This window comes from Sclerotinia sclerotiorum, genomic scaffold (genome assembly GCF_000146945.2).
Source record: "Sclerotinia sclerotiorum 1980 UF-70 scaffold_5 genomic scaffold, whole genome shotgun sequence".
NCBI lineage: Eukaryota > Fungi > Ascomycota > Leotiomycetes > Helotiales > Sclerotiniaceae > Sclerotinia > Sclerotinia sclerotiorum.
This window is the reverse complement of record NW_001820831.1, coordinates 2,171,043-2,196,494: the sequence shown is the minus strand read 5'-3', so window position 1 is coordinate 2,196,494 and position 25,452 is coordinate 2,171,043. Positions and strand designations below refer to the sequence as shown.

The 25,452-nt window shown below is 43.2% G+C and overlaps 12 protein-coding genes across 12 annotated transcripts; 4 read left to right on the top strand and 8 right to left on the bottom strand.

Moving 5' to 3' along the window:
* Positions 1-347: 347 nt before the first annotated feature.
* SS1G_04814 (predicted protein) lies at positions 348-1,006 on the top strand (the record flags this gene model as incomplete). The annotated part of the gene is made up of 4 exons (XM_001594956.1): positions 348-447; positions 501-637; positions 688-707; positions 844-1,006. 4 exons carry the CDS (start codon positions 348-350, stop codon positions 1,004-1,006), a joined length of 420 nt encoding a protein of 139 aa, XP_001595006.1.
* Positions 1,007-1,843: 837 nt separating this feature from the next.
* SS1G_04813 (predicted protein) lies at positions 1,844-2,217 on the bottom strand (the record flags this gene model as incomplete). Its single annotated transcript, XM_001594955.1, has 3 exons — positions 1,844-2,013; positions 2,061-2,131; positions 2,192-2,217. 3 exons carry the CDS (start codon positions 2,215-2,217, stop codon positions 1,844-1,846), a joined length of 267 nt encoding a protein of 88 aa, XP_001595005.1.
* A 1,821-nt stretch (positions 2,218-4,038) lies between these two features.
* On the bottom strand, positions 4,039-4,184 carry SS1G_04812 (predicted protein; the record flags this gene model as incomplete). The annotated part of the gene is made up of 2 exons (XM_001594954.1): positions 4,039-4,116; positions 4,173-4,184. 2 exons carry the CDS (start codon positions 4,182-4,184, stop codon positions 4,039-4,041), a joined length of 90 nt encoding a protein of 29 aa, XP_001595004.1.
* A 1,185-nt stretch (positions 4,185-5,369) lies between these two features.
* On the bottom strand, positions 5,370-5,838 carry SS1G_04811 (predicted protein; the record flags this gene model as incomplete). The annotated part of the gene is made up of 3 exons (XM_001594953.1): positions 5,370-5,483; positions 5,585-5,676; positions 5,787-5,838. 3 exons carry the CDS (start codon positions 5,836-5,838, stop codon positions 5,370-5,372), a joined length of 258 nt encoding a protein of 85 aa, XP_001595003.1.
* A 241-nt stretch (positions 5,839-6,079) lies between these two features.
* SS1G_04810 (hypothetical protein) lies at positions 6,080-7,822 on the top strand (the record flags this gene model as incomplete). Its single annotated transcript, XM_001594952.1, has 7 exons — positions 6,080-6,333; positions 6,439-6,493; positions 6,571-6,650; positions 6,701-7,086; positions 7,181-7,418; positions 7,474-7,667; positions 7,731-7,822. The coding sequence occupies 7 exons, from the start codon at positions 6,080-6,082 to the stop codon at positions 7,820-7,822; spliced, it is 1,299 nt and encodes a 432-aa protein (XP_001595002.1).
* Positions 7,823-9,327: 1,505 nt separating this feature from the next.
* SS1G_04809 (hypothetical protein) lies at positions 9,328-10,689 on the bottom strand (the record flags this gene model as incomplete). The annotated part of the gene is made up of 3 exons (XM_001594951.1): positions 9,328-10,434; positions 10,491-10,540; positions 10,599-10,689. The coding sequence occupies 3 exons, from the start codon at positions 10,687-10,689 to the stop codon at positions 9,328-9,330; spliced, it is 1,248 nt and encodes a 415-aa protein (XP_001595001.1).
* A 355-nt stretch (positions 10,690-11,044) lies between these two features.
* SS1G_04808 (hypothetical protein) lies at positions 11,045-12,154 on the top strand (the record flags this gene model as incomplete). Its single annotated transcript, XM_001594950.1, has 1 exon — positions 11,045-12,154. The coding sequence occupies one exon, from the start codon at positions 11,045-11,047 to the stop codon at positions 12,152-12,154; it is 1,110 nt and encodes a 369-aa protein (XP_001595000.1).
* An 841-nt stretch (positions 12,155-12,995) lies between these two features.
* Positions 12,996-15,327, top strand: SS1G_04807 (hypothetical protein; the record flags this gene model as incomplete). The annotated part of the gene is made up of 3 exons (XM_001594949.1): positions 12,996-13,602; positions 13,748-14,453; positions 14,511-15,327. The coding sequence occupies 3 exons, from the start codon at positions 12,996-12,998 to the stop codon at positions 15,325-15,327; spliced, it is 2,130 nt and encodes a 709-aa protein (XP_001594999.1).
* A 624-nt stretch (positions 15,328-15,951) lies between these two features.
* On the bottom strand, positions 15,952-17,506 carry SS1G_04806 (hypothetical protein; the record flags this gene model as incomplete). Its single annotated transcript, XM_001594948.1, has 2 exons — positions 15,952-17,274; positions 17,330-17,506. The coding sequence occupies 2 exons, from the start codon at positions 17,504-17,506 to the stop codon at positions 15,952-15,954; spliced, it is 1,500 nt and encodes a 499-aa protein (XP_001594998.1).
* Positions 17,507-18,921: 1,415 nt separating this feature from the next.
* SS1G_04805 (hypothetical protein) lies at positions 18,922-20,599 on the bottom strand (the record flags this gene model as incomplete). The annotated part of the gene is made up of 3 exons (XM_001594947.1): positions 18,922-20,046; positions 20,103-20,300; positions 20,354-20,599. 3 exons carry the CDS (start codon positions 20,597-20,599, stop codon positions 18,922-18,924), a joined length of 1,569 nt encoding a protein of 522 aa, XP_001594997.1.
* Positions 20,600-21,386: 787 nt separating this feature from the next.
* On the bottom strand, positions 21,387-23,137 carry SS1G_04804 (hypothetical protein; the record flags this gene model as incomplete). Its single annotated transcript, XM_001594946.1, has 4 exons — positions 21,387-21,872; positions 21,923-22,194; positions 22,585-22,762; positions 22,814-23,137. The coding sequence occupies 4 exons, from the start codon at positions 23,135-23,137 to the stop codon at positions 21,387-21,389; spliced, it is 1,260 nt and encodes a 419-aa protein (XP_001594996.1).
* Positions 23,138-24,248: 1,111 nt separating this feature from the next.
* SS1G_04803 (hypothetical protein) lies at positions 24,249-25,327 on the bottom strand (the record flags this gene model as incomplete). The annotated part of the gene is made up of 2 exons (XM_001594945.1): positions 24,249-24,416; positions 24,455-25,327. 2 exons carry the CDS (start codon positions 25,325-25,327, stop codon positions 24,249-24,251), a joined length of 1,041 nt encoding a protein of 346 aa, XP_001594995.1.
* Positions 25,328-25,452: the final 125 nt, after the last annotated feature.

Sequence of the window (25,452 nt, the reverse complement as noted above, 5' to 3'; positions counted from 1 at the left end):
CTTTCATTTTCCTTTCTTCTTGCCCTTCTCGTCATGTTCGCTCAATAGTGGATCAAGCATATAAATATCACTTTCCCCGCAATATCAGAGTCAGCCCTCTGCTCGGTTTGAAAGCTCTTATTCCAATTTCACTATCAAAACTGTTGCGCATTATCACGCAATAAGGTGTAATTCACTAGTTCGCTATTGGAATTCGGTCAAACTTGAACAAAGAACCTCTGAGAGAACGGCCTTTCACTTGGAAAACTGCGCAAAACACCTTTCCTTTTCTAAATCCGGACCAAAAAAACCCAAATCTTCGGCCAAAGCTTTCCATTCAGCTTTGGAAGCATTGCTAACCATTAAAAATGGCAGCTTTACCCCAATATCTTGCCGATGAAGAGCTTCGTCGCGCTTCTTCTTCCTCCATTCGATCAGCTAGCCTTTCCCACGGTCGTGGAGGCGCTGGTAAGCTTTTAATATCTGTTCTGATTTATTTCCTGATTGACATATTTACTCAGGTAACATTGGAACCTCTCCTCACGATGCGGAACCTGTTACTCTCAACACTCCTACCCTCAAAGGTGATGTCTACACCACCGGTCGCGGAGGAAGTGGGAATATGACAAAGAACACCGATCCTGAGTCGGCCAGACGGGTAAGTTTTCAGGAACTACTAGCAAGTTGTATTTAATGCTGACAAAAAAGCAGGCGCAAGACGTCGTTGGGTAGGTCGAATCATGAGACGCAAGTCACTTCCGGCAGTACTGAATTCTAAATTAAATGTTCTAGCACCCCGAGAAGAGAATCTTCATCTTCAAGTCATGTTGGACGGGGCGGGGCAGCTAATGTCTTCAAACCAAGCGAGGCCGAGATCGCCGCAGCGCGCAAAGATGCTAGATGGGATAGTGCAATCTCAGATGAGGATGAGCCTTATTACATCAAGGCCGACAACAGGCCCGCAGGCGAGAAAGGTCTCGCGGACAAGGGAAAGGCATGGTTGAAGGAAAGGATGGGCAAGGTTTAAACAAATTCGATAAACTCCAAGGCGTTAAAAGGGACTATACCAGGCGTGGCTGGATTCGCTTCAGTTTGAAGGATATGGAGGTACTTCCCATCGACTGTTAGTATTGGGTTTTCGAGCATGGCATTATGTGTATGCGGCAGAGCTCTTCGGCGTTACTTTTTTGGCACTTGGCTTCCGTGCCAAATCGTTACGGTTCTTGATATAGATGCAATAAACATTTAGGCATTTATAACCAATGAAGTCATTGATGCTGGTAATCGATTGACATACTCCTGGCTCTCGGAAGATTTAACCACGTTGAAGGTATGATTGGGGCATCAAATGTTCTATGATGTTGGTGGCTCTTTTTAACCCAATGCAAAAAGCACATTCTCACGGTATTGCATGCAAACACGACCTGTTTCACTATCGAACTTGGTGGATCTAGAACGCTTGTGTTTATAATAGGCAATCAGGATGAGGGGTCGGACAGAGTACATGTTAGATAATCTTGTCTGTATGGCGTCTCGTATTCTTAGATAGTGAAAATACGTACAATTAGTCGCGCGGCACAGGTAAGTCAAAGCACGCCTGATGTGTATCACCGTAGTTATAACATCTTAATCGATGATGGATTTGACATGATCGATAAATCTCCCAAAACATCGTTGACGTGCCTATGGGGCGAAGAATCACGAATACTAGTCTTCAGCCATGAATTGCTACCTGGTCATACGATCTAGGTAGATCGCATCCCAAACCCAATGCCATCTACTCAACATAATCTCAAACTTTACATAATATTCTAACATCTAAATTGAGATCCGACGATCAAGAAGTTATTTAGGCCCAAAAGCTTCATTCCGATTTTCTATAGCTCGATGTAGACTTGACAATCAAATGATCGTGTTGTGTTTCGATGTACAGTTTACTTCGTACGCGTCCCGTGCTAAGTACAGCAGGAAGACTATGAACGGTAATGCGGTGACAGGATCGTCCGGAGCTTTTAATCTTCATCAAGCCAGAAACTCACGATCCGCAATTTTATATTCCTTCCTAGTATGTACATACATACCTCCTTCCTGAAAAGTATGAACATTGGGGATTGGTACATGTGAAAGCTGCTTAGTTGCAAATATTGGATACCTAGTAAGCACGATGCAACGCTCAGGTTTTTACCCCGGCACCCTTTCCTCGGGTACGTACCGAGGCCTCGGGGGTGGCGAGCTCATGATATGTACTCCGTACTGTACACATTACATGATCGATGCATGCATGCATACATCAATAAGTGCACCGTAGAGAAAGAGCAAGCATGTGCTGCAAATTAGTTCCTACCTAGATTCCCAGATTAGGTAGGAAGGGGGAAATAAGATGGTGGCATGCAGCTTATGAAACTGTGATACCGGATCGTGGCAAGGAGATACGTGAAAGTACATGATGCACATGGGAGAATAAGACCACTTTTTGGGTGGAGGTCGAGGGTCTCGGGGTAACACGGCAGCCGTTTGGAGATGAGGGGAAATACCATCTGGAAATAAAGTTGTTGGGTTGTACCGGGGTGGATGTTGGTTTGGAGGGGAGGTATGTGTTTTTATTGGATGCTGTGAATATGGGGTGTTGTTAGGACGTATAGCTATGGTATGTGATCTTTCTTAACTGTATTTAATGTTGAATTGAATTATACTTCAACTTGTTTGAGTGTGAATTGGGAAGATTCATGAGCTACGGAGTAGACGGAGGAATGAGAATCTAAATAAAAATCTCTTAGCGATGTCACGACTCACTAGACACCTCAACCCCTGAATTATAATTTTCGAATTTCTACAGCATATCCGCAGAACTACCTAATAGTCTAAAATCAACGGATGTATATCCGTATGATCAACTTTTGCCGCGTTTATCCTTACAGCTATGAAAACGAAGACCCTAATCACATTGGTCACGTCACATATTTCTCAATCTATCATGTCAACAAAAGCGATAAACCCCACACTTACTTACTCAGTTACGAACCACACTTGGGCCAGCTCTAGGCTCTGCTTTACCCTGGCCGCCCAAATGTACGGAGGTATCGATAGGTACTGACTTCCCAGCTTCCGTCCCATATCCTTGACCTTGTCTTTACTCAAGCAAAAATGAGAACTAGTCAAGAAAGACTAAAGCCTCCAGGTTCCTGATCCTTGGTTGGCCGAAAAGCATTACCCGGCTGCCCGCAAGAGACACCCCTCACAAATTGTACCCGTATATTTATCTTATCTTACCCAGCTGGGTAAGATTTGGGACCCTAGGGACAAATTCATTCGACCTCATGAATTTCCAACAAATGCAAGAAACATTCCGTCGGTATGGCCGCTTAAGTGCTTAGTAGAGCTCTAAAATAGTACGGAGTATAGCTAAAGTCTTGTTATGGGTTGACTTTGCACAATTATCTAGTTCTACCTGTGTGGAATTTCTCCTCTAATCATCAAGTCAGGAGGACGCAACTTATTAGCATTTCAGCCAGACAGGGTGAGAGGCAACTTGTCTGGGCATCCATTTATCTAGGATCACATTGGACCCTAAGTCAGACATAAACATTAACCTTGTCGTACTACACAAAGGTTTTTATTACTTAAACCCTGATCCTGATGCTTGCATTTCCGGTACTTTACCAAACCAACGGTAAACATCTTCCTGGCATTGGCGTATTTCGTTATCCATACCAATCGGACTGTCCTATTCCTGTTAGCATATCATCATCCTTGTTAACTGACGGTGATACGGTTGAGCATGGGTGGAGTTGTACTCTGTATGCCGAGCTTTACCAATTTTTCATCCCATCAATAATTTCGGATTACCTAGAATCCAGATGATCTTCGTAAAAGAACGCGATCTGGATTCGGAAAAAGACAGAAGACATGGAGCAGCTGCTTCTTTACCGTGGACCAGAAAGTATGTATCTTTTGCTCGTTTGAAGCCCTAACACAATTATGACGCCGAGATACATATCGCCTTTCTCTAGAGATCAAAAGTCACATGGAAGTGAGCAGGACCAACTATTGCAAGGTTATCTATCTCTCACACCTATTGCTCAAAAGAGCAATCACAGGACACTGTAGCAGTGATACGAAGGCTTTTTGAGGAATGATCTGTAAATGATCTCTTTTCAGCTATTAGCATCCATGAAGAAGCCACCCAGACATACCCATCCAGACATTAATGCCTACATGAAAATGGCGTAATGTAGCATGTGTACAACCATAAACTCCTACCTCTTCACTGCTGTAGCAGCACACCTTTCTAGACGGCCCAGCTCCTCCCAGATTTCCCAAACTGTCAAACGCTCGTGCATATCCCGGCGTTGTACAATTCCCACGCACTTTTCTTCCTGCTCATTAAACCATTACCGACGACCAATTGAGTAGATCTCTAAATGGCTTCCAACTTGTAGGAATTCATGCTTAAAGATGCCAAGTATGCATGCACGCCGCACAGACAAGCGACAGGCCAGAAAAATATACTTTACCAGATGAATTTCCATGGGATTTTTTGATTAAAAAATTTCTGACGGCTGCACTGCAACGCAATTTCATGATCAAACCCAGCAATTTGGGCTTTGGTGCCCTTTTGGGTTTCCATCGCAGTTCCCCTTTTTAAAATTTTGGAGTTTTGGAATGGGAGGTAACATGATGAGATATTATGATGATACAGAGAAATAGCTAGTAATAATGATGATTAGTCCACATGGTAATTTTCGTATTGAAACTACGGAGTATTTCGACCATCATCCCTAGCTCTGATGTTCTCGCCAAACCTGCCTATTGTGTCGAAATTGCTTGAACATTCACTAGGCTCCCTACTAGGCACTCCGCAAAATACATTAACAATAATATCTCTTCATCACTACTTTTTCCCTTTTCATGTGATTAACATCCAGAAGTACGGAGTATAAATACCAACCTATATTTCTGAGGGTACCTACATATCAATGCCTCTTGAAGCCACGGAGCTGACTACTATGTATAGTTAAGCCTTATGGGATAACCCGACGGAAACCAAAGAAGATAAACTCCACAAGTCTCCTAACCAGCAACCTAGGTTCCGGGAGATCGCCAATTTACAATAAACTAAATGCGAATGAATATATTAAGTATAAAAAAAGCTTGGATAGGGCATTCCAAATGCGGTTGTGTACTTCCAAGCTTTTCCTGCCCGCTGTCAAGTTTGTCCACCAAATTGAGCATTAGCTCAAGATTAGCTACCAAAGCACTCTATCGGACCTAAATCACCCCTTCATCTGCCGAAAGCTCCTCAAGAATTCGAGACACAGCAAATTATTTTATTACTTTGTATATCTAATGTAATACATCATTGCATTCGACAACTTTTTATATATATTTCACTAAAGGGGATAAAGGAGGTCAAGAGGCAAACGAGAGAAAGACATAATAAGAGGTAGATTATACAGAACATCTTCGAGTTCACGCAACATTCGTCTTCGACACCATAAGATGAACTAAGTAGATTCTAATTAGTATCTATTTTTATTCTTAATACAACACTCGGTACCAAGGACTCCTTTCCCCTCTTGAAGAAATTCTATTGTATCCCACCCACCTCGTCCAACCTTGTCCGCCTCTCCCATCGTCTCCCAATCCCACACTCCCTACGAGTTCCCAGTTCCCACATATATGAATTAGCGTACGACGCTGCACTGAACTAAAAGTATCCTATCGCGGTTCCGCGCTTTTAAGATTATCCTTTTACAACTGGGATCAACTTCAAGGTTATTCCTTTTAAACAAAACCATCAGACGGACTTTTCGCTACCGAATTCTTTGGAGCTACATCTCTCATCATCATCTTATACATATTTGAGCTGTTTACCTCATTCATTATTCATATATCCATATATCCATACCCATTTATACTTTTGCATACTTGCACTATCGTCTATTCAACGACTGTCAGGTTTCAGCATCCCTAAAATCTCTAGAAAAGAAGGAATACTTTAAAGGCTGGGCTGTCATTAGCTGTCTAAAATAAAATTATATTAATCATGAATACTACAGCATATGCTTCACCACCTCGCGATATGCATCCTCGATCAACCATGCCAAGTCTTCACGATACAGCATATCGACCAGGTCCACCTCAGCAAGGAGCTCCATACTCGATGCCTCACACAATGGCATCTCAACATTCACAAATTCCCGCCTACGAACAATATAATAATTCTCTACCTGCCACTCGTCCTCCTCCTCCAGAACATTTACCATCTTCAGAGGCCGTAGCGGCATATTCTATTGGACTCCCAGGTCAGGAACCATCGCCTCGGTCTATTACTGTAGATGGGAGAAAGTATACGTATGTTTTAGTTTCGTGTAGAGTTTCCCCCTCACCAGGTACTGGGATGGCATACTAAACTTTCTTTTTTCTGTCGGGGTAGAACGTTGCTAATTGCCTTTTTAGATTGGAAGTCCAGCAACAACCAAAGCGGGCTCGAATGTGTGGGTTTGGAGACAAGGTAAGAACAGAAGAAAATTCATGGGGATATATCCTTCTCATGTGGTCTCATGTCTGATTATAACTGACCCTATGTAGGATCGTCGGCCTATTACTCCTCCTCCATGTGTTAAACTCAGTATAACAGAAATTGCCACTGGAAAAGAGGTGGACGTCAAGTGAGTTATATATCACAAATCCGTATATATCCATTCTAAATTCTTCATAGCAACATCGAACATGGAATGTTTGTGCTGAACGTGGACTTATGGTCAGCGGATGGCGATCGACCAGTCAACCTTGTTCGACATTCACAAACTTCTCCTTCGATTTCAGCCACAGTTCCAGTTTCTTATACACAGCTACAAGGGGGTTCAACTGCGTACTCGAACCTACTTCCCGGACAAAGTCAACGAGAACCCACCAGCCCACAATATGGCAATGCGCCACCTTATCAGGGAGCTGGATTTAATCCATTTCCAGGGCCACCACAGGTGAGCGCATACTCACAACAGCAACCTGGACAACAAGCAGGTTACGGTGGAAATCCCAACTATCCACCTCCAAATGGATACCAAGTACCACCTCAACAGTCCAACTATTATTACCCCCAACGTATGGACCCATATCTGTATACCTCTATTCTTAAACTTCTTATTAAGTTTGAATACTGCAAATGGAGAAATATGTACTAATCAGCTGTTTATAGCTTCTCAATCGGTTCCCAGCCACAGTAACCAAGATCCTTACCCCTCTCGTCCTTATACCCCACAAGATATGGCAATGCGCATGCCCATAAGCCAAACAAATCCTCCGCAAGGCATGTTCACACGAAATCTTATTGGAAGTTTATCAGCTTCCGCATTCCGTCTCACAGACCCGGATGACCGAATCGGAATCTGGTTTGTGCTTCAGGATCTTTCCGTCCGAACCGAGGGTGATTTCCGGTAAGTCATTAATCTAATCACCCCTTACTAAGTCTTATATTAACACCGAAAACAGCCTTCGCTTTTCATTCGTTAATGTCGGTGTACCTTCGGCACCGCAGAATAATCCTAACTCATCGTGTTCCGTAAACACTGGAAAAGCCCCTGTTCTCGCTTCGTGTTTCTCAGAAGTCTTCAAAGTTTACTCGGCGAAGAAATTCCCTGGAGTGGTAGAAAGTACACCATTAAGTAAATGTTTTGCCACACAAGGTATGAAAATTCCATGTCTCACTTTCTATAGATCGAGAAATTGAATCTAATCGCGTGGAATAGGTATTAAGATTCCGATCCGAAAGGATGGAAAAGACGGACCAGGAAAAGGAGGAAAGGACGGTAGCCGAGGTGATGATGACGACGACTACTAAGCGGATGATATTTTTGTTTGATGCTTCCCGAATGGCCCTTCCTTTGGACACTGCTCGCATATATACATATCATTTTCTGGAGCCCTTGACCGCATCGTGCATGCACTACTCATTCCCCTAAACTTTCATCACAGCTCCATTTATTCGAGTTCAAAATTCAGATTCCCCAGCGAGTTATTTGTTCTACATCTAATTCGTAAAAAAAGAAAATTAAGTCGAGACCAGAAGAGACCAAAAAAAGAAGGATAAAAAGATATTACTATCTATCAGGCGTTTCGTGTTTGTGTGATACTGAGACGTGCATGGCATACTTATACGTTTTCTGCCTTGCAGTTTGCAACTGCAATTGCGGTCGTGTGCTGTGTTTGTTTGTCTGTTTGTGTGAAAAGAATTTGAGTTGATTTGATTTTGGATATATTGGTTACAGAGGGCTGGGAGGAAGTATGGGCGTGGTTAGTTATATAGGCGAGGGTTTTTATTTGGAATCTTGGTTCTTGGATGTTGGATTTTGGATTTTGGATTGTTTGGGGGATTGGGATTGAAGTATGGGGTTTGGGGAGAAGAGGTGGGAGATGGGAGATAGGGGGATGGATGAGGCAGGGGAGGAGGGGGGAAGGGGGAAAGTGGGGGAGGTTGATATAAGATTACTTTGGTTCTTATTTGTACCCTGTGGAATGCTATATTGGTAGGTAGGTAGGTTGTTAAGTAGAATCCTATGTATAAAACGATTGCTTGGACAATTGATCATTGACCATTCATTAGTTGTGAGGATGGTTTTCTTATATTGTATTATTTTATATTACACCACATTACATTGTATATTCATTTCATTTCATTTTAGAAATTGAAGATGTAAATACATATGTATGTATATATTCTGTGTACAGATAAATATATTTATCTATATACGACACGATACAAAGCTTACCTATCTATATATCCAGAACTTTCATCATTATGATGTAGAATATACAATGTGAGTTGGAGGTGCATTGCAGTGTCTAATTACTTGCGAGTTCCGAGTGCCGATTTCCGAGTTCTTATTTTCTGGTTCGGGTTTTTGGGTTTGAGGTTTAGGTTTGGGTTGTGGACGCCATGCGGGGAGAAAGGTGAGGGGATTATTGGGGAAATATTTCATTGGTATTATTTGGTGGGAAGGATGATGGAGGAGAATGGGAAGGGGGTGTTTGGGGGACTGGATGAGAGGATGGCGAAATGGGAAATGTGAATCTTTCTAGTTAGTTAGGTTTCAGGATATTGTTCTTCATATTGAGTCACTCAATCTCCCATAGGACTGATGGTTATCTTATGCGTGATGTATATTATGGTAAAGAGTTCAATATTGCACGTTTCCTACAAGTAGCTAGCTATCCTACATTCATCAGATTCGTGCACCAGGGTATTAACCCTTCATCTAAAATTCGAACTTTACCCTTGCTGTCCGCTCTCATACATGTTAGAATCAAGTCCAACCAAATTATACTCCTACACAAAACTCCCCAAGTTTAATCGCTAAAATCCTCCTCATCCCTATAATCCCCCAACAAAATATCGCCGACTCCAGGGCCCCCTAGCAAACCATTTGCATTACTCTTTTCCTTTTCTCTTCCCCATTCCGTCTCCACTCTCAAAAATATCCACATCCATCTCCGGGCCACCTCCAATACCTCTAATAAGAAAATGCCGCTTTCAAAATCGGCAAAATGATCGAGGTGAGGAGAGAGTTTGAGGGACCATGTGAAACGGAGGAGGAAATCGATGAGAATGGCGATGTAGTAGAGTTCTTGAGAAGGGAGATATAGGCGGGGTCGAAGGGGGTAAGAAGATTTATTTTTTGATGAGGGGGTGAGAAGAGTGAGGTCCCAGTCTTTGGTTATGTCCCACCAGAAGGAGTACATAGAGTTGATGAAAACGCTCACGAGCCAGAGTCGATAGAGCGTTGCTGTAGTAATATTTATTGATGTTTCGTTGATCGATAAGTTTCGCTGCATACCGGAGAATATTATCACAGGGAATGCTGTGGAATACTTGAGCGCATTGGCTAAGTGTTGACCACCCCATCCAGAGGATGTTGAACGTGAATTCTTAACTCGTAGATATTCGATTATACATTGTCGAAAACGTATAAGTGAGGGTATCGCAATCATGATAGGGACGAGATATTGTCCACCGCAGCCACGATCAGGTCGAGATGTTGCGCTACCAGAAGGGGTGAAGAACATGCAGAAGGAGACGAAAAGATCGGCTATAATCTTCGCATAGGAGGTGAGAACATCAGCCAGGAGGATATCGCCAAATTTCCCTTCATTGGGAAGAGCAATTCCTCCGATTGATACACGCTTGAGGGCGGAAAGAAAATGGAGACGGCCGGAGTAGGATGCGCGGCGCAAGGGAAGGAAGAAAGCGAAAAATAGGAGGCATATGTAAGATATCGGGAGAAAGTCATAGTAGATTACTAGAGCTGGGTCGCGGTGGGAGAGAGTCCAGAAGAGGAGAATCGAAAGGACAAGAGGGATTGTCAGATATGTAGCAAGTCGATAGGCAGACAAATGATGAGGAGGATCAGTTCGCGCAGAAGCTCGTTGTGGATATTGGATGAGTGAAGGGACATTCTGGTAGGCGCATGTGTTAGAGTGATGCGCAGGGCTCGAGAAGAATAAGGACTTACAATTTTAACAATTGAAAGATAATGAAGATTTGCGCCCCAAGCCCATACTCCTGTTAACATATTAGTGAATCGCCTTCAAACCTAAGTCGGAAGAGTAATGTCATATACCTAACACAATGATCAATGCAACCCTGTATGGCAGAGGAAGAGTACGACTAAACGAGTCGAGCTCGTTTTCAACAGCCGGGTCTCCATCCATTGTTATCGCCTACTAGAACACCGCATTTGATATCCTAAACTTGTAATGAGTGACTGAAGTGAGTTGCAAAGAATCAGATTGGAGTTAATGCGCAAAAGATGTCTCCGCAGGTTGGAAAGGGAGATGTTTTCATATGAAAACTCCAAAAATAATATGATACGTAAGAAAGCCACATGGAAATTAGATAGAACTAAGTAGCCTCGAGCTAACTCAGCCACATGTGATACAAGGCTGGGAAATGGCGGGAATATTGACCTCGGCTCCAAGCTCATTTATTCCTCGTATCAGCTTCGTAAAACGCATCAACTTCAACCATATAATTAATTATATCTATTTCCAGGACATAATACATATAATGTCAGACCATGTATCTGAAATGTCCCCGTCGGAGGATAAGCGTCCTTCCTATCAATACCCTTTCGCGACAGCACCAGACATAATTCGTTCACATCAAAAGGATGCATACTTCGAAGGAGTTCTCCTGAACCATCTTTCAGGTCTCCTACGTCGATTATATGGAGCGAGATTCCTACACACGTATACCAATGAAGCGCGAACATTTTCCGAGTTACTATATCTTGGTCTCACGACCTTCATTGGTAACCGCACTTTAGGGGAAGAGTACTGCGATATTGTTCAAGTTGAAGATGACACACTTAAACTTCCTGCCATTTCTCGCCGCGCAGGCTATATCTTGACTTCAATACTTCTTCCATATTCTCTCACCAAGATCCTTCCCTCATTTCGCACACGCATCCGCAATAAACTCGAAGCCAACCTCCGCAAGCTTGCTCGAAAATCACAAGAGAAGTCATACTCTTACAAATTTCAACAATATATTCTCACTCATCTCTCAACCATCACGTCACCATCACCCATTCACGCGCTTACCCTCACAGTCTTTTATTTCTCGGGTTCTTATTATGAACTCTCTAAACGCTTGTTGGGTCTACGTTATATCTTTACAAAGCGCATTGCGCCATCAGAACAGCGTGTAGGGTATGAAGTTTTAGGTGTGCTCCTACTGCTTCAAATGAGTGTGCAAACCTATCTTCACCTAAACAATACTTTTTCTACCGACATTCCCTCCACCGCCTCCGGAAGTTCCGCCGTTCTATCTAATGGCGTAGAGATTCCCCTCGACTCCCCATCCTCCCCAAGCGATCTCCTTGCTTCATCCCAGGTTATCCCCCACTCCGCAAGCTCTATCGGTAAAACCACAAACACGCCTGTATTACCAGGCGCAAGATATAATCTGAGTGACAATGACGTTATGGGATGGATCAAGGGTGAGCAAAATAGAAAATGTACATTGTGTTTGGAGGAGCTGAAGGATCCCAGTGTGTTGGGATGTGGACATGTTTTTTGTTGGAGCTGTATTGGGGATTGGGTTAGAGAAAAACCGGAATGCCCGTTGTGTAGAAGAGAGGTTTTGATTCAACATATCCTACCATTGAGAGGGTAAAGGATGAAAGGTCGACCAGTGGGCATAGGAGTTGAACACAACTGGAGTCGGGATATGGATATGATGTTATGAATAATTTGAATGCATACGAGCATTATATTAATTTAGAGTTAAAAGGATAGTTATTCGGGTAAAATTGTATGAATCATTCAGTATGGTATATAGGATGGAATTGGATATTAATAAGTGCAGTCCCCAAAGTTCGGACGGCGGTTCCAAATCTCAAAATTTTCAATATACAAATCATTGAACATAATTCATATACCAAGTGGATTAAAGCCCCAGACTGGAGTTTAATGTCTTTGTTGATTTGAACCTCATTGTTTCTGTATATCAATCTTATTGACATCCCAATCCTCAATATATCGAATGGATACAAAAACAAAAGGGCCTTCTTTATTAGCCTATAGAAGCAAATACATCAGAGAAGGCATGCTTTTTCAGGAAAATCAAATATCATGAGCAAGCAAAAGCAAAGATGAAGATATCCTGTGCATAAATTAGTATTTGCAAACGCCGGGAAGTGACGGAAGACCATGGATTGATGCATGGTAACACGCCCTCAATGCCGCCACTCCCAAAAGGAAAGTTAATGAATCATCAATATGAGATATTTATGTGTGTTGGCGATGTGCAGCCCCGGGCTTCCGTCGGCAGCAAATGGTAAGAAAGAAATCTGACGAAAAATAAAGGGGGAACGAACGGATCAGAATTTCGATTTCTCATATTAATTGCTTGCTCCCTCCATATCAACTTACTCCCTCTCATCTATACTTGCTTCATATTTCCTCATTTCTCAACCCACAATCGAAATCTGACGGTTCGATATACATCCGCCAAAATGGATATTGACAATGTGTCGGGAGTTCCCCAGTACATAGAAATATTGGATAGACAGCAGAAGGCACTTAAAGCCGCCATGGCACGTCAAGGACAGCGACCCACAGACTTAAAATCTCGGCAAGAACTCATTACTCAATTTATGGTGTCGATTCTAGCACAGAGCATGATGCAACTTGGACCGCAAATGACTAGTCATTTTCATACCTCCTTCGTTCCCATTCCATATAAGCCATGTGTTACACCTCTTGACGAGTTGAAGCCAACACGCATCAGGAACCTGGGATTGGAGACTCATCACCGTGGCAGCTACCTTCTTGTTCGTGCGTTAACTCCTCCAAGGAGAATGACTGCGATCATGGCTATTGTAGAGGACGAAAACGGAGATGCCATACCGCTGCAGCTCTATCAACAACCGGATGAAAAGTTTCGCCCTGCCACAAGTGTCATCATGAAGAATGATGTATATTTGGTCAAGGAGCCTTATTTCAAGGCTACAAGTGATGGTAGTTATGGTCTTCGGGTCGACCATGTGAGCGATATCATCCGCCTTGATGAACACCACGATTTGTTGCCGGAAAAGTGGAAGCCAACAGTTTTGGACATTGGTAAGACTGCGGATGACTGGAAGCTAGAGGGGAATGTGGCTATGGAAAGAAAGCATTATTGGGCGGCTATTCAGAGGTATCTTACAAGCTCTTCTGTGGCATGTGGAGAGCCCTTTCGCTGACTTTTATTAATATAGCTATACAGCCGCTCTTAAATGTCACCCCACCGCTGAAACTGCAAAGATAATCAGTCTAAATCGTGCACTGGCATATCTCAAAGATGGAAGCTTTGATGCCGCACTAGCTGACACAGAATGCATGATCTCTCCCACCGATGCATCAGAAAAAGCACTATATCGAGGCGGTCAAGCTCTATATGGACTCGGAAGATTTTCCGAATGCCACGATATCTTCGAGCATTTCTGCAAAAAGTTTCCCAATAGCTCTGTCGCTACTGCGGAACTTAAGCGGGTTCGCTGTCGTTTAGCAGAGCAGCAAAGTGGCATATACGACTTTGAGTCAATCTACAAGGAGATCTCAACGACTAAACCACCACATTTAGATCATGCAACATTTCTAGGACCAGTAGTCGTGAAACCTTCCCCTGATCGCGGGTTAGGATTGTTTACCACCAAAGCTGTTAAGGCGGGAGAACTTCTTTTGTGTGAGAAGGCATTCGCCCATTGCTATGCTGGAACTTCAGAGGGCTCGGAGACTTTTTCGAAAACTACTCTTCTGATGAATGTACATACGAATAAAATGACAGTTGGTACCCAAGCCGATCTCATCACGACTATTGTACAGAAACTCTGGAAAAATCCATCCCTTATACCGGAGTTTAACGCCCTTCATCGTGGATCTTATAAGCTTGCCGAAAAAACTGAAGTTGATGGGAAACCAGTCATTGACACGTAAGTTATCATCTCTTGACATAATTTGACAAGCACTAATATCCTATTCACTAATAGCTTTCTGATCGAACAAATCATAGCTCTCAATGTCTTCGGATGTCCACTCTCATCCTACGAGGACCACTCCACAGCCTCCAAAGAGAACGATAAACACCATTCATGCGGCATATGGCTCATAGCTTCAAAAATCAACCACTCATGTCTTAGCAACGCTCGTCGTAGCTTCATGGGCGATCTACAACTCGTCCGCGCTACACGCGATATACCCGCGAACACGGAAATAACCTTCTGGTATACGATGCCTACAGGGGACAGCGAAGAAATGAAGAAGGAATTGAAAACCTGGGGATTTCAATGCAAATGTCCTATCTGTGTGGATTCGGAAACAACACCTATAAATCATGCTAGAATGAGAAAAAGGTTACTGCGAGATTTGAAACTGCTTTTGAATGCAAGTGCGAGTGAGGTTGATACAGCTAAAGCAGAGCGTTTATTAAATTCCCTCGAGAAAACATACACACATCCCGTCACATCCATCCCACGATTAGCATTACGAGAACCGTATTTCACACTCGGTGGTATTTACTCCAAGCAGGGAAAGACAGAGAAAGCCGTATCAGCCACATTAAAGGCTTTAATTTCCATTGGCTTCGTGATTAAGAATGCACATTTACCTGCACTACCAGGCGAAACTTTTGAGGTGGGGAAATGGGGTTTGCCTATGCCGGGCGTAGTGGAGGCGTGGGGGTTTCTCTATAGTGCTTATGCGGTTCTTGCGCCGAGGTGTTTGGGGATGGTTAGGGAGGCGGCGAGGTTGGCTTATCGTGTTTGGGTTGGGGAGGATATGTCGTTTGGGAGGGTGTATGGGGTTTAAGTTGGGGAGGAAAGTACAGTGAAGTAAAGAATCTATGATGTGCTGGTTTCTAACATAGGGTTGGGAAGTATTTGCCAATTTGAATTCGGTATTGTATTCTTACCACAGATTTCGTAGAAAGAGTTTCATGGATCGGGATTTTTTTAGTTATCACTTTATTGGCTCACTGTCAAATTAATGTGTGTGTTGTATACTTGGCGTGTGGTTGGCCTCTAAATTTGGAGTTGGGGTTGTAATGATGTGGTGATGGGATGTGATATTGGAATAAGATTGAAATAGGGGATAGAATAGGAAATAGATACCCATATAAAGACTAAAACACTGGTCTGTTCAACAAATCTCTCATCCGTGTATATTTCATCCAATTTGTTTCCTAGGAAAAGTTATTTTCTTCTCTTCTATTGTATTCTATTCTACTCTATTCTACTTTATTTAACTCTGCTCTGCTCTACACTACCCTATTCTAATGCAATGCAATACAATGCAAATACAAATGCAACTGCAACTGCAACTGCAATACCATCCAAAAGATCCAACGCCTTGCCATGCTCAAACCAACCTAATTAAAAAGACAAATATAGCATCACAGAACTTTTGACACTTTCACAATGACCAAGTAATGAATCAATACATCGTGCAACCATTTTCGGCCCTAGCGAATGCATTTGCGAAGAATTCCTGCATTGCGACGTAATGGAAAAGGATTCCACCCAAGACCGCAAAATGCCAGAGGTTATGACTACCCCCAATGTAATCAAAAGCGCCTGGACACCATCGTTCAGGTACTTGACTAGCATAAACGAATGCGCCTAGTAAATAGACAGTGATACTCTTGGCAAGAGGGGCGTAAAATTCCGCAGCCCATGCTCCACCACGAGTAAGATTGAGTTGAAGGGCAGGAACAAAACCAGTTGCGCCGAGACAGACGTAGAAAGCCACGCGTGCCCAAGCCATATCTTGTCGGTTGAAGGTTGGATGCCAAGGAAGAATAACGCCTCCTACACCAAGGGCAGCAGTCACACCCATGTATAGCCAACGGCTTACAGGCTCACAGTAAAATGCCGTATAATCGGCTGTCATGATAGAAGCGGCGATGAGTAATGAGATGCCAGTATAATCAACACAAGCGAATCTTTCCAGAAGTGTTTGATCAGCTACGCTGTTCATTGTATGCCACATTGTACTGCAGACTAGACATTTGCAAGCAGCAAAGAAGAAACATGCCGCGATGACGACATCTGCTTTCGTACTCAAGGAAAATGCGTGACTGGAAGGGTAGAAGTAAAATGCGATCGATAGAACAATGAGCAAGCCGATTGCATGTGACCAAATATTCACTGTTTCGTTTGATAATCCGAACATCGACTGGATGCATTCCACCTTTGATTCAGTGAAGCGGTAACCTTCAACGATATGTGGGTTGACACGCCATGGAACGGGTAAGTCTTCGTATCTGATGAGTCCGTGTTTCTTCGCGCGAGCAATCGCATTTTCGATATGTTCTTCCACCGTCCCGGCGGCCTTCTTCGCTCTTTCGAACCCTTCATCGACCACTTCTCTAGCTTTTCCCAATCCCTCATCTACAATCTTGCGCCCCTCATCCATTAAACTTTCTGCTGTGCCCCTTAAACCCTTCTCCTTTACTTTATACGCTCTTGCTTCGAACTCCGACAGAATTCCTTCTAACAAGCCAATACCTGTATGAACCTTCTCGTGTAATGTTTCATGCGCTGCTAGAGCATCTTGGTATCTCGATTCGACAGTTTCAACCATAATCCTCGCCCTCCTTTTCGTAGCCCCTATTACCTCCCCTGAGACCTGCGAACATCTCATTCTCACAGCCTGTAGCGTCGCATATGACCATGAAATACTCGAATCGAAAGTAAGATTTCCATATTTCTCAATGAAATCTAATCTGCGCTCAAGTTCCGACAGGAATATATCGACCTTTCTCTCCATTAGACTCTATGCGCCACAACCCAAATGTCATTCGGAAAAATACCTTGAGCATCAAACCTTCCTCGCCATCCATCAGTTGTTCGCTGGCTGTTCGTTTTGGGTGAAAGGAGGAGTGGCGTCTCCTATTTAGGGGCTTGGTATCTTCTGTCCCAGATGCCATCGTACTGGTGGTAACATCCTCATAGGACTCCACCGTCAAAGAAGATGCTGCGCAAACCATGGTTTGTATATATTTAGGATTCACACACAAGAATGAATGTATGTGAAACGAATTATCTTGTTAACCGTCAAGGTGTACCATAGAAAGCCGTGGTATAGTATCCCATAGAATTTTAAAAAAGTGATAGAGCAGGAGAGACAATGGCGGCAACCAAAGAAATATAGGAGAAATTATAGGAACGAGATGGACGGATTGAGAAAGGAAAATAGGAAGTATGTAGATAGTGAAGGAGAAGAAGTAGAAAGATTAGAGTATGTCCGGTAGCACGAGAGTACAATAAGTAAATCAATTGGATCGGACATGGACTGGTAGATCATTGAAGCAAAAGGGACTTAAACCGAGGGGCACAAGTCTCCCAAGTATCTTAGTATCTCAAGACCTTAGTAAGAATAATCCCAAAGCGGAAACCCTTGAATTCGGATGCAGGTCCACCGAAATTGTTGAGCACCGGGCAAGACTTCTTTGGGGAAGGTTTTTTTTTGATCGATTCAAGGACTTTGGATTGGTGGATTTCTTATTTGTTGATAATAACATTTTATTAATATTACCCAGTCCTGCATGTAACCTGGGCAAAGAGTATTAATTTGTACCAGGTGCTAAGATCTCTATATTGCCGATAATCCGTGTGGAGAGAAGAATTAACAAGGGGAAGAAACAAAAAAAAGGAAAACCAAAAGTGTTGATTATATAATCAAGTGAACAATAAAGCTGCAATGCGGTTGAAAGTCTTTTTCCGATGGGTTTCTCCTATTCTGTATACTAGGTACTTAATTGTTATTACATACTATGTACACTTTATTGATCTATACTATATAAAAAAGAAAAAGCTACTTAATGTAATGCATTCAGCCTTATCGCAATCGCCATTTCCACTGAAACATCTCCCAATCAATCGTCAGAGGCAAATGCAGGGAAACGTTACACGCAATATTTTAACTCCGTGCATGCGCTTCCCAGGTTCTACTGTATGGAGTACTCTTGTAACTCCGTACATATTAACAGCCAGCCACCCCCAACTTGCTTTCCGAAGAAAGAGTCCCACATTGTTCGTTTGCATCATTTTGCATTACTCCCATCATTTTCGTCACTCCCGCCACTTCCTCCATTTTCATTCCATTATTATTGTATTAAAAAGTATTTATTACCTGAAGCAGTTTTGCAACTCTCACTAATTACAACTGAATGTTACTATCCATCTGAAGCTTCGAATTGTCCTGATACCGTAAATGATGATGCTGTTTCTCCACTCGCTACATGACAAGACTTTAATAGACAGGGGATATCTTTGAAATCAGATGAAAAAAACTTCCTCCATGAAGTCAGATGTATTAAATATATTTATTAGGATCAAACCTTAATAACTCCACGCAATGCCATGCCGTCATTGTTACTTGTCCCCCATTAAATCCTTTCATTTATCGTCGCTCCCATGCTATAACTGCTGGCGCCAATGGCCTGGTGAATAAACTGGTGTAATCAGTACCAATGACATCCTTGCTGCCATCAACGTTCTTGAATTTGAACATTCTAACCACAGTGGCCATGATAGTGATGAGCTGTACATTGGCGAATTGTTCACCGATACACCTGTGTCTGCCAGCACCGAATGGAAGGTAAGGACTAGAAGCACCTTTGCTGATCATTCCATAGCCATAATCTTGGAATTCTTCGTCCTGATCATTGCCAATTACACGGCCCGAGCCAATGTCCCATCTATGAGGGTCCCACTCAAGTGGCTCTGGGAAGTAATCCGCGTCTCGACTTGTACAACCAGGAGATGCCATAAGAGTATGCGAGGTTGGAATGACATATTTTGTTCCGCTAATTGGCATTGGTGTTGTGACTTTGCGCATAATAGAATGGATGGGAGTGTGGATGCGGAGAGTTTCCTTCAAGATGTTTTGATGAAGAGGAAGTTTGGCCAGGTCCTCGTACTTGAGAGCAGGGAGATCGGCGCCCAGAACTTGGATTTGTTCTTGATAGAGTTCTTCCATGATATCTGGGCGTGAGGCAAGACGAAGCAGAATCCAAGAGATAGAAGATGAGGAAGAGTGCTGTCCGGCCATGAGAAGAGCGATCATCATGTGAGCAATCTCTCGGTCTGGAACGGGGGTTCCATCTTTGTAGGACGAGCGCATCAATTGCCACATAATGTCGGATTTGAAGTCGGCTTCCGTAGCCTGAGCACGTCGTTTTTTAATAATATCCATATATGTTGCTGCGACAGTTCTCTGCGCATGGTCGCGGGCACGGTTGTGAGGAAGAGGAGCCCAGTGAAGCATAAAGTTGATGGGACTAAAGCCCATATCAAGGTCGTGGTAGAGAGAGGCGAAAGTAGTATCAAATCGATCACGGACTTCCTTTCCTTGTAGAGTATGCGAAGCGGTATAGATGGTGATTTCAGCCATAGCGGGACCAATATCGGCAGTTCCCTTTTGTCCCTTGAATACCGAAGAACGTTTCATGAAGTTTTCCACTTCCATTTGTATAATTGGGACGTAGGATCGGAAAGCTTCAGTAGACAAGCCAATTTTCATGAACTATTGCAGCACAATTAGCCATCAACTCGTCTTTCTATCGCCTATTAACAACCCACCTTTTTTTGCTCCATCAATTTCGCATTGGGGCAATCGTAGACTACATCCTTTCCAAACACGGGAGTTGTCAAAACAGTATATATTTCCTCCGCATTGAGATCCTTAAGCTTGCCATTGAGAATAAAGTCATTGCCATTTCGTCCAAGATATACTGTATTCTTCTTTCCGAGCAAGACAAATGTGAAAATATCACCGTACTAATACACAAACATTAGTCTCCAAGCAATGAACACGGGGATGGAAAGCGTACCTTTGCGCGACACTCGAAGAAGAATTTATAAGGGTCCATACCATAAGTGACGGTGCTACCAATGATTGGAAACCAGTGGAAGACCACTGGTGGTTCATTGGGGTTCGCAAATAACACTTGATTCAGGACATTGAGAATGACAGATAGAACGACGAATGCTGCCACGCCAGCAGCAACAACAGCAAAGGTTGACCTTTGCGAAATCTCTTGAGCCAATGGCCCGGCAATTGTTTCGAGAATACCCATATTGACACGCGTGTATATTTCCGGCACACGGAGAGCGTGTATACAAGTGATAGAAAGAAAGTTGTGAAGACTTATCGTTACAATTGCGAAAGTCGACAAATTTAAATGGGATATTTCTTCAATAGGAGATGCAGGGATGTCTTTACCTTAGTGTTATTTGAACCGCATTGATTGGTCACCGCGATTTCGTGTTCGTACCTTAAATTCTCGCTTGAGGAAATCCGCAGGAGAATGGCTGAAGTCAATTCCAGATAAGTGTAGATATTGTGCTATCGTACGACCGATAAAATCACACAAGCTCATGGATAGAACAGACCACTAATCATCGAAACATTATTGGTATACTCGGTATGATGACATGATGAACTTGTTACTACACCTAGATCTTAAGCTCCGTCTTAGTTAATAACTTCCGGAAACTAGTGTAAGGACAACTATGGAATAAGGGGTCCAGGAAAATCTTGTACTAATACAATAAGTCTGCCGCTATCTCTAATTAGCCATTCCTATTGCGAGTTCCCCTTCGTGTATTGACAGCTAGTATTGCGAGTCATTGGTAGCGGTCAGAGTATATCACCAGAGCCGACCTTGTGGATGTTCCTAATGATTTGTTCACGTTCTGAAATACATTTAGACATGAATACACTCTCAAAACAACACTTTGAATGTCCCAATTAATTAACAATACTGCAACTCGAACTACATATATTTACACAAAAGCCATCCTCTTACGCCAATTCGCATATAAATCCCCATGTCTTAAAAAGCCCCACCAAATATCAAAGCTTCATTCGATTAGTTGGAGCTCAGTCTTTCTATTCGGCGCAAAATCATCCTTCCACAAGCCCCACAACCTCTCAAGCTCCGTCACATACTCCTCATGAACACGATCGATGTCCTTTTGTTCCGGGCTTTTGGATTGAACTACCTTGATTGGTCGCCCGACGACAATATTCAATGGCCTGCGGTATGGCATAAGGCCGACATCGTAATTGAAAACACCTCTAGCATGAAAGAGCGGTATGGTGAAGCCCATTAACTTCTTAACAAGTAATTGAAATTTGTGAATTCTGGGGTGGGAATCTGCTGAGAATTGATCATAAAGATCATTCTCGCCAAATGCCAGAACAGGAACTAGGTCTGCACCGGTTCGGATAGCCATCTTGACGAAGCCCTTACGACGCTTAAGGACTAATCTGAGGCTGTATGGTTGCGCATCCAGTGATTCAGCTGCGCCTCCTACAACAATAGTAATTGCGCGGCCCATACCCTCCTGGTCATAACAGTCAGAATCTGGTTACAAATTTGATTGCTTGAACATACCTTGTTTGGCCCGCCCTTGGAAAGTAGATTCTCGCAAGATTCTTTCGATACAGATGCTAGGCCCATTGCTAAAGCATATTCACGGTATAGTGGTATTCTGAAGTTTGTATCTAATGTGAGAAGCGTATTTTTGATACCCGGGAATAGCTGAGAAAATCCAAGGGCTTCAGTCGCGAAGGCCGCAAATGCCCCATGAGAAATGATACCGTGGGGATGATATCCGAATATGTACTTCCTTGTAGGCGGTAACTCTTGAGTTCTGTGCAATCTAGCTGGAAAGTAAGATGCAAACAATGACCAAACGGGTAGCGATCGAAAGAAGTTCGAACGATGACTCAAAGTCCCGGATATCGAAGCCTTAGATGTCATAAGGTAAATCATATATGGAATCAATATTGGCCAGAAAAGGGGTATCGCGCATAGAAAAAAGAACGTTGATACACAAATGGCGATGCAAAGTGTATGAAAAAGCACTACCAAGGTTTGAAGCCTGCGTTGAAGTGGAACATTCATGGGCGCCCATCGGATACCACTTGTGTGCCACCGTTGCCCGGCTTGCCTCCCACTGACTAGTTTTTCGTCGTTACGCTTTGGAGCATCATCGTGGTTCTTTCCAAGTTGTTTCTCGTAATCCTCTGATGGCTTCACACTGATGAGCTTACTACCATTTCGTTCACCACGGATCTTCTCAAAGACGGTAGTGTTTTCGTTTCCATCCTGAGTGTCGGGCATTGTATTCTTATGCGAGCTGCGACCATTCTCATTTGTCCCATTAGATTTCTGCGAAGAAGATTTTCGATGTCTGTGTCGGGGAGGGCTTTTCGGAGTATCGTCGAGGCCCTAAAATGTTAGCCTTTAGATCAAACATTGAATGCTCCTTCTAGCACAAACCGTAGCCGAGTACTCTCTTTTTGACTCCTGTCTATCGACCTTTGGTCTAGCTTCCTTGTTGTCTGTCAATTTTGCAGAATCCGTGGTACCATTAACATCCACGATTCTCAAAACCGACACTTTATGCCTATGGCCGGTTTCGTCCGAACCATTCGAACTCGTCACCGCTTGCCCATTCACCTCATTTTCTTTATTTTCATCACTTTTATCATTCGGAAGCTCCGGTGTTTTTTCGGCAGCATCAGCATAGCTTTTGGGTGGAAGATTTAACTTTTCGCGTTCTTCTGGCAAAGCCGGCGTTGAAATTATTGTTGATATCGACATTGGAATGAGGGCACCGCGTCGCGAACCATTAAAGATACGTTAAGAGGGACAAAGGGCAGAGTCAAGCAAGTAATAAGATAAATACGATAAATAGAAATGGCAGAAGAAACTATCGTTTTTGACACGCGAGATACCGAATTTGCTTTTAAATACTGAATAGTCTCGCATTGGCCTCAATTGAATAAAACTATGACGTGCCCTTCTGCTACCGGGCGGGATTAATAAAAACATTTGAACTAGAAGAAGCTTTTGATTTAGCTGGTACATCCGTACACTAAAATTGCAAGGCCCCACTGTACAATGCATCCGTTCGTCATCCGTGCCTGAACGGTTGAGCCGGAATACTGAAGAGTCTTGGCCACCAATGTATGTAGGTGCTGGTGCTGTAGCTACCTAGGTAATTGCAGGTGAATTCAATACTTTACTTTAATATTCCACGGCACTTTCACAACATTTTCAATACCTAGCTTCAACATGTCAATCAACTCAAATTATCCAATCCAATGGATCAAACAACTCAACATTCATAACCGAAGAGAAATTAAATATGATTTCCGAACTGGATGAATCCCCTGCTCCCTTCTTAAACCTGTATGAATCGATTAATCCCCTTGTTCCGAACCTTCTTCCCCTTTCCTTTTCCTTTCCGAATATCTTGATATGCTAATACCAATATCCAACACGAATCTATGTAGAACATGTACATTTGGGATGCGAAATATCATATTCTTCAATGGTGTACAAGGAGGCGACGTCTCCCTTTTTCTGCTGCAACCGAACACATTCACGTATGATCATTCTAAAACTTTGATTTATGAAACTCCAACCCCCGCAAATATACGTTGAAATCGTAAACTGCCGTGATTCTGTGACTGATTACAGCAAGAATATAGATACAAACATCATGCCTCCTTCAAACCTCTTCCTACCAAAGTATTTCCACCATAACGAAAGAAAGGAAACCCCGGGGTATGCCGGCACTGATAAAAAAAACCCGCCAACTTCTATGGAAAAATAGTGCTACCTTTTTTTGTACTGGAGAGTCCCATCATTGACACTCCCAAGATAAAACGCCTCCACCACTGAAAGAAGTGAAATTCGTGCAAAAGTCTCATAAACCAAGCAAAGTATCGTGACCCATTTTTCGCTCCTCAACGCCATGATATCTTTGTACACCAGAAGTGATTTTGGTACAGAACAGCTGCGTATACTTGCGTCCTATGATGATTGTTGTTACGATGTTCCCGACTGCTGACTTTGATTTTGAGAACTTAGTTGCCTACGGACAGCAATAAGCTCCTGCGACAATAGATTTACCTTCTCATCCTGGGCCTTAATCTTTTCTTCCTGACTTTTCTCCTTGGCTTCCATGGCAAGCACTTTGTCAGTAAACAGCAAGAGTTTTTCCTCTAATGTATTAACATATGCGAAAACTCCTGAGGCGCCAGATGCGAACAAATTGTTACTACTATCACCACTGCCTTGATGGCTTGGGGGACCTCGGCTTTGAAGAGGATTGGAAGGTTGGAACAAAGACGTAGGGGATGTAGATTGCTGGATAGGTTGTTGCTGTTGAGAACCTTGTTGAGCATTTCCAGGGCTCTGTTGATTGGATAATTGAGATGTTAGAGTGAATCTTGTGTCAGGAGGAGCTAATCCAGTAAGGGCAGGAAGCTTTGGCCCCTGTGCGCTGCGCGGTGACGGTAAAGACATTCCAGGTGGCGGACTTCTCCCGGATTGGTGACGGCCAAAATGCTGTTGCTGAAATTGAGTAGTCAAGCTAGGGGATCGTTGCCTAGTGATCGAGGCGGAATCGTGGCCAAGTTGGTGTGAATGCATAGCTGCCGGACTGAGTGGCTTAGGACTTTCGGTCATACCACTTTGGGAGAACATCGAGCCACCACTGGTGCTGAGTGGCAATGATGATAAGCTATTATTAGGTGTATGAACGCTAATAACGTTGTTTTGCATGCTCGGTGATGTAGCCGAACTAGAAGAACCCACACGATCCGTACCAGGAGGATAAAGTCCTGTGAGAGGATTTGGTCTTGGTCCAGCAGGAGGATAGGTGCTTGGAGTGCGCGAGTTGGAATTGTAACTATCTTGGCTACCAACATTGCCAGCATTAGAGGCTACATGCTGTGCTTTGATGCTCGGTAGACTAAACCGTCGGCCGTCTTCCTCAGACATCTCTACTTCGTTGGCATGGGGATTACCGTTCGTATACATTATTCCGTCCATTCCATTGTCGTCCGTTTCGCCTACATTAGACCCGTCAAAATCGTCGTCCCCGCCAAAACTTCCCATGCTCGCCC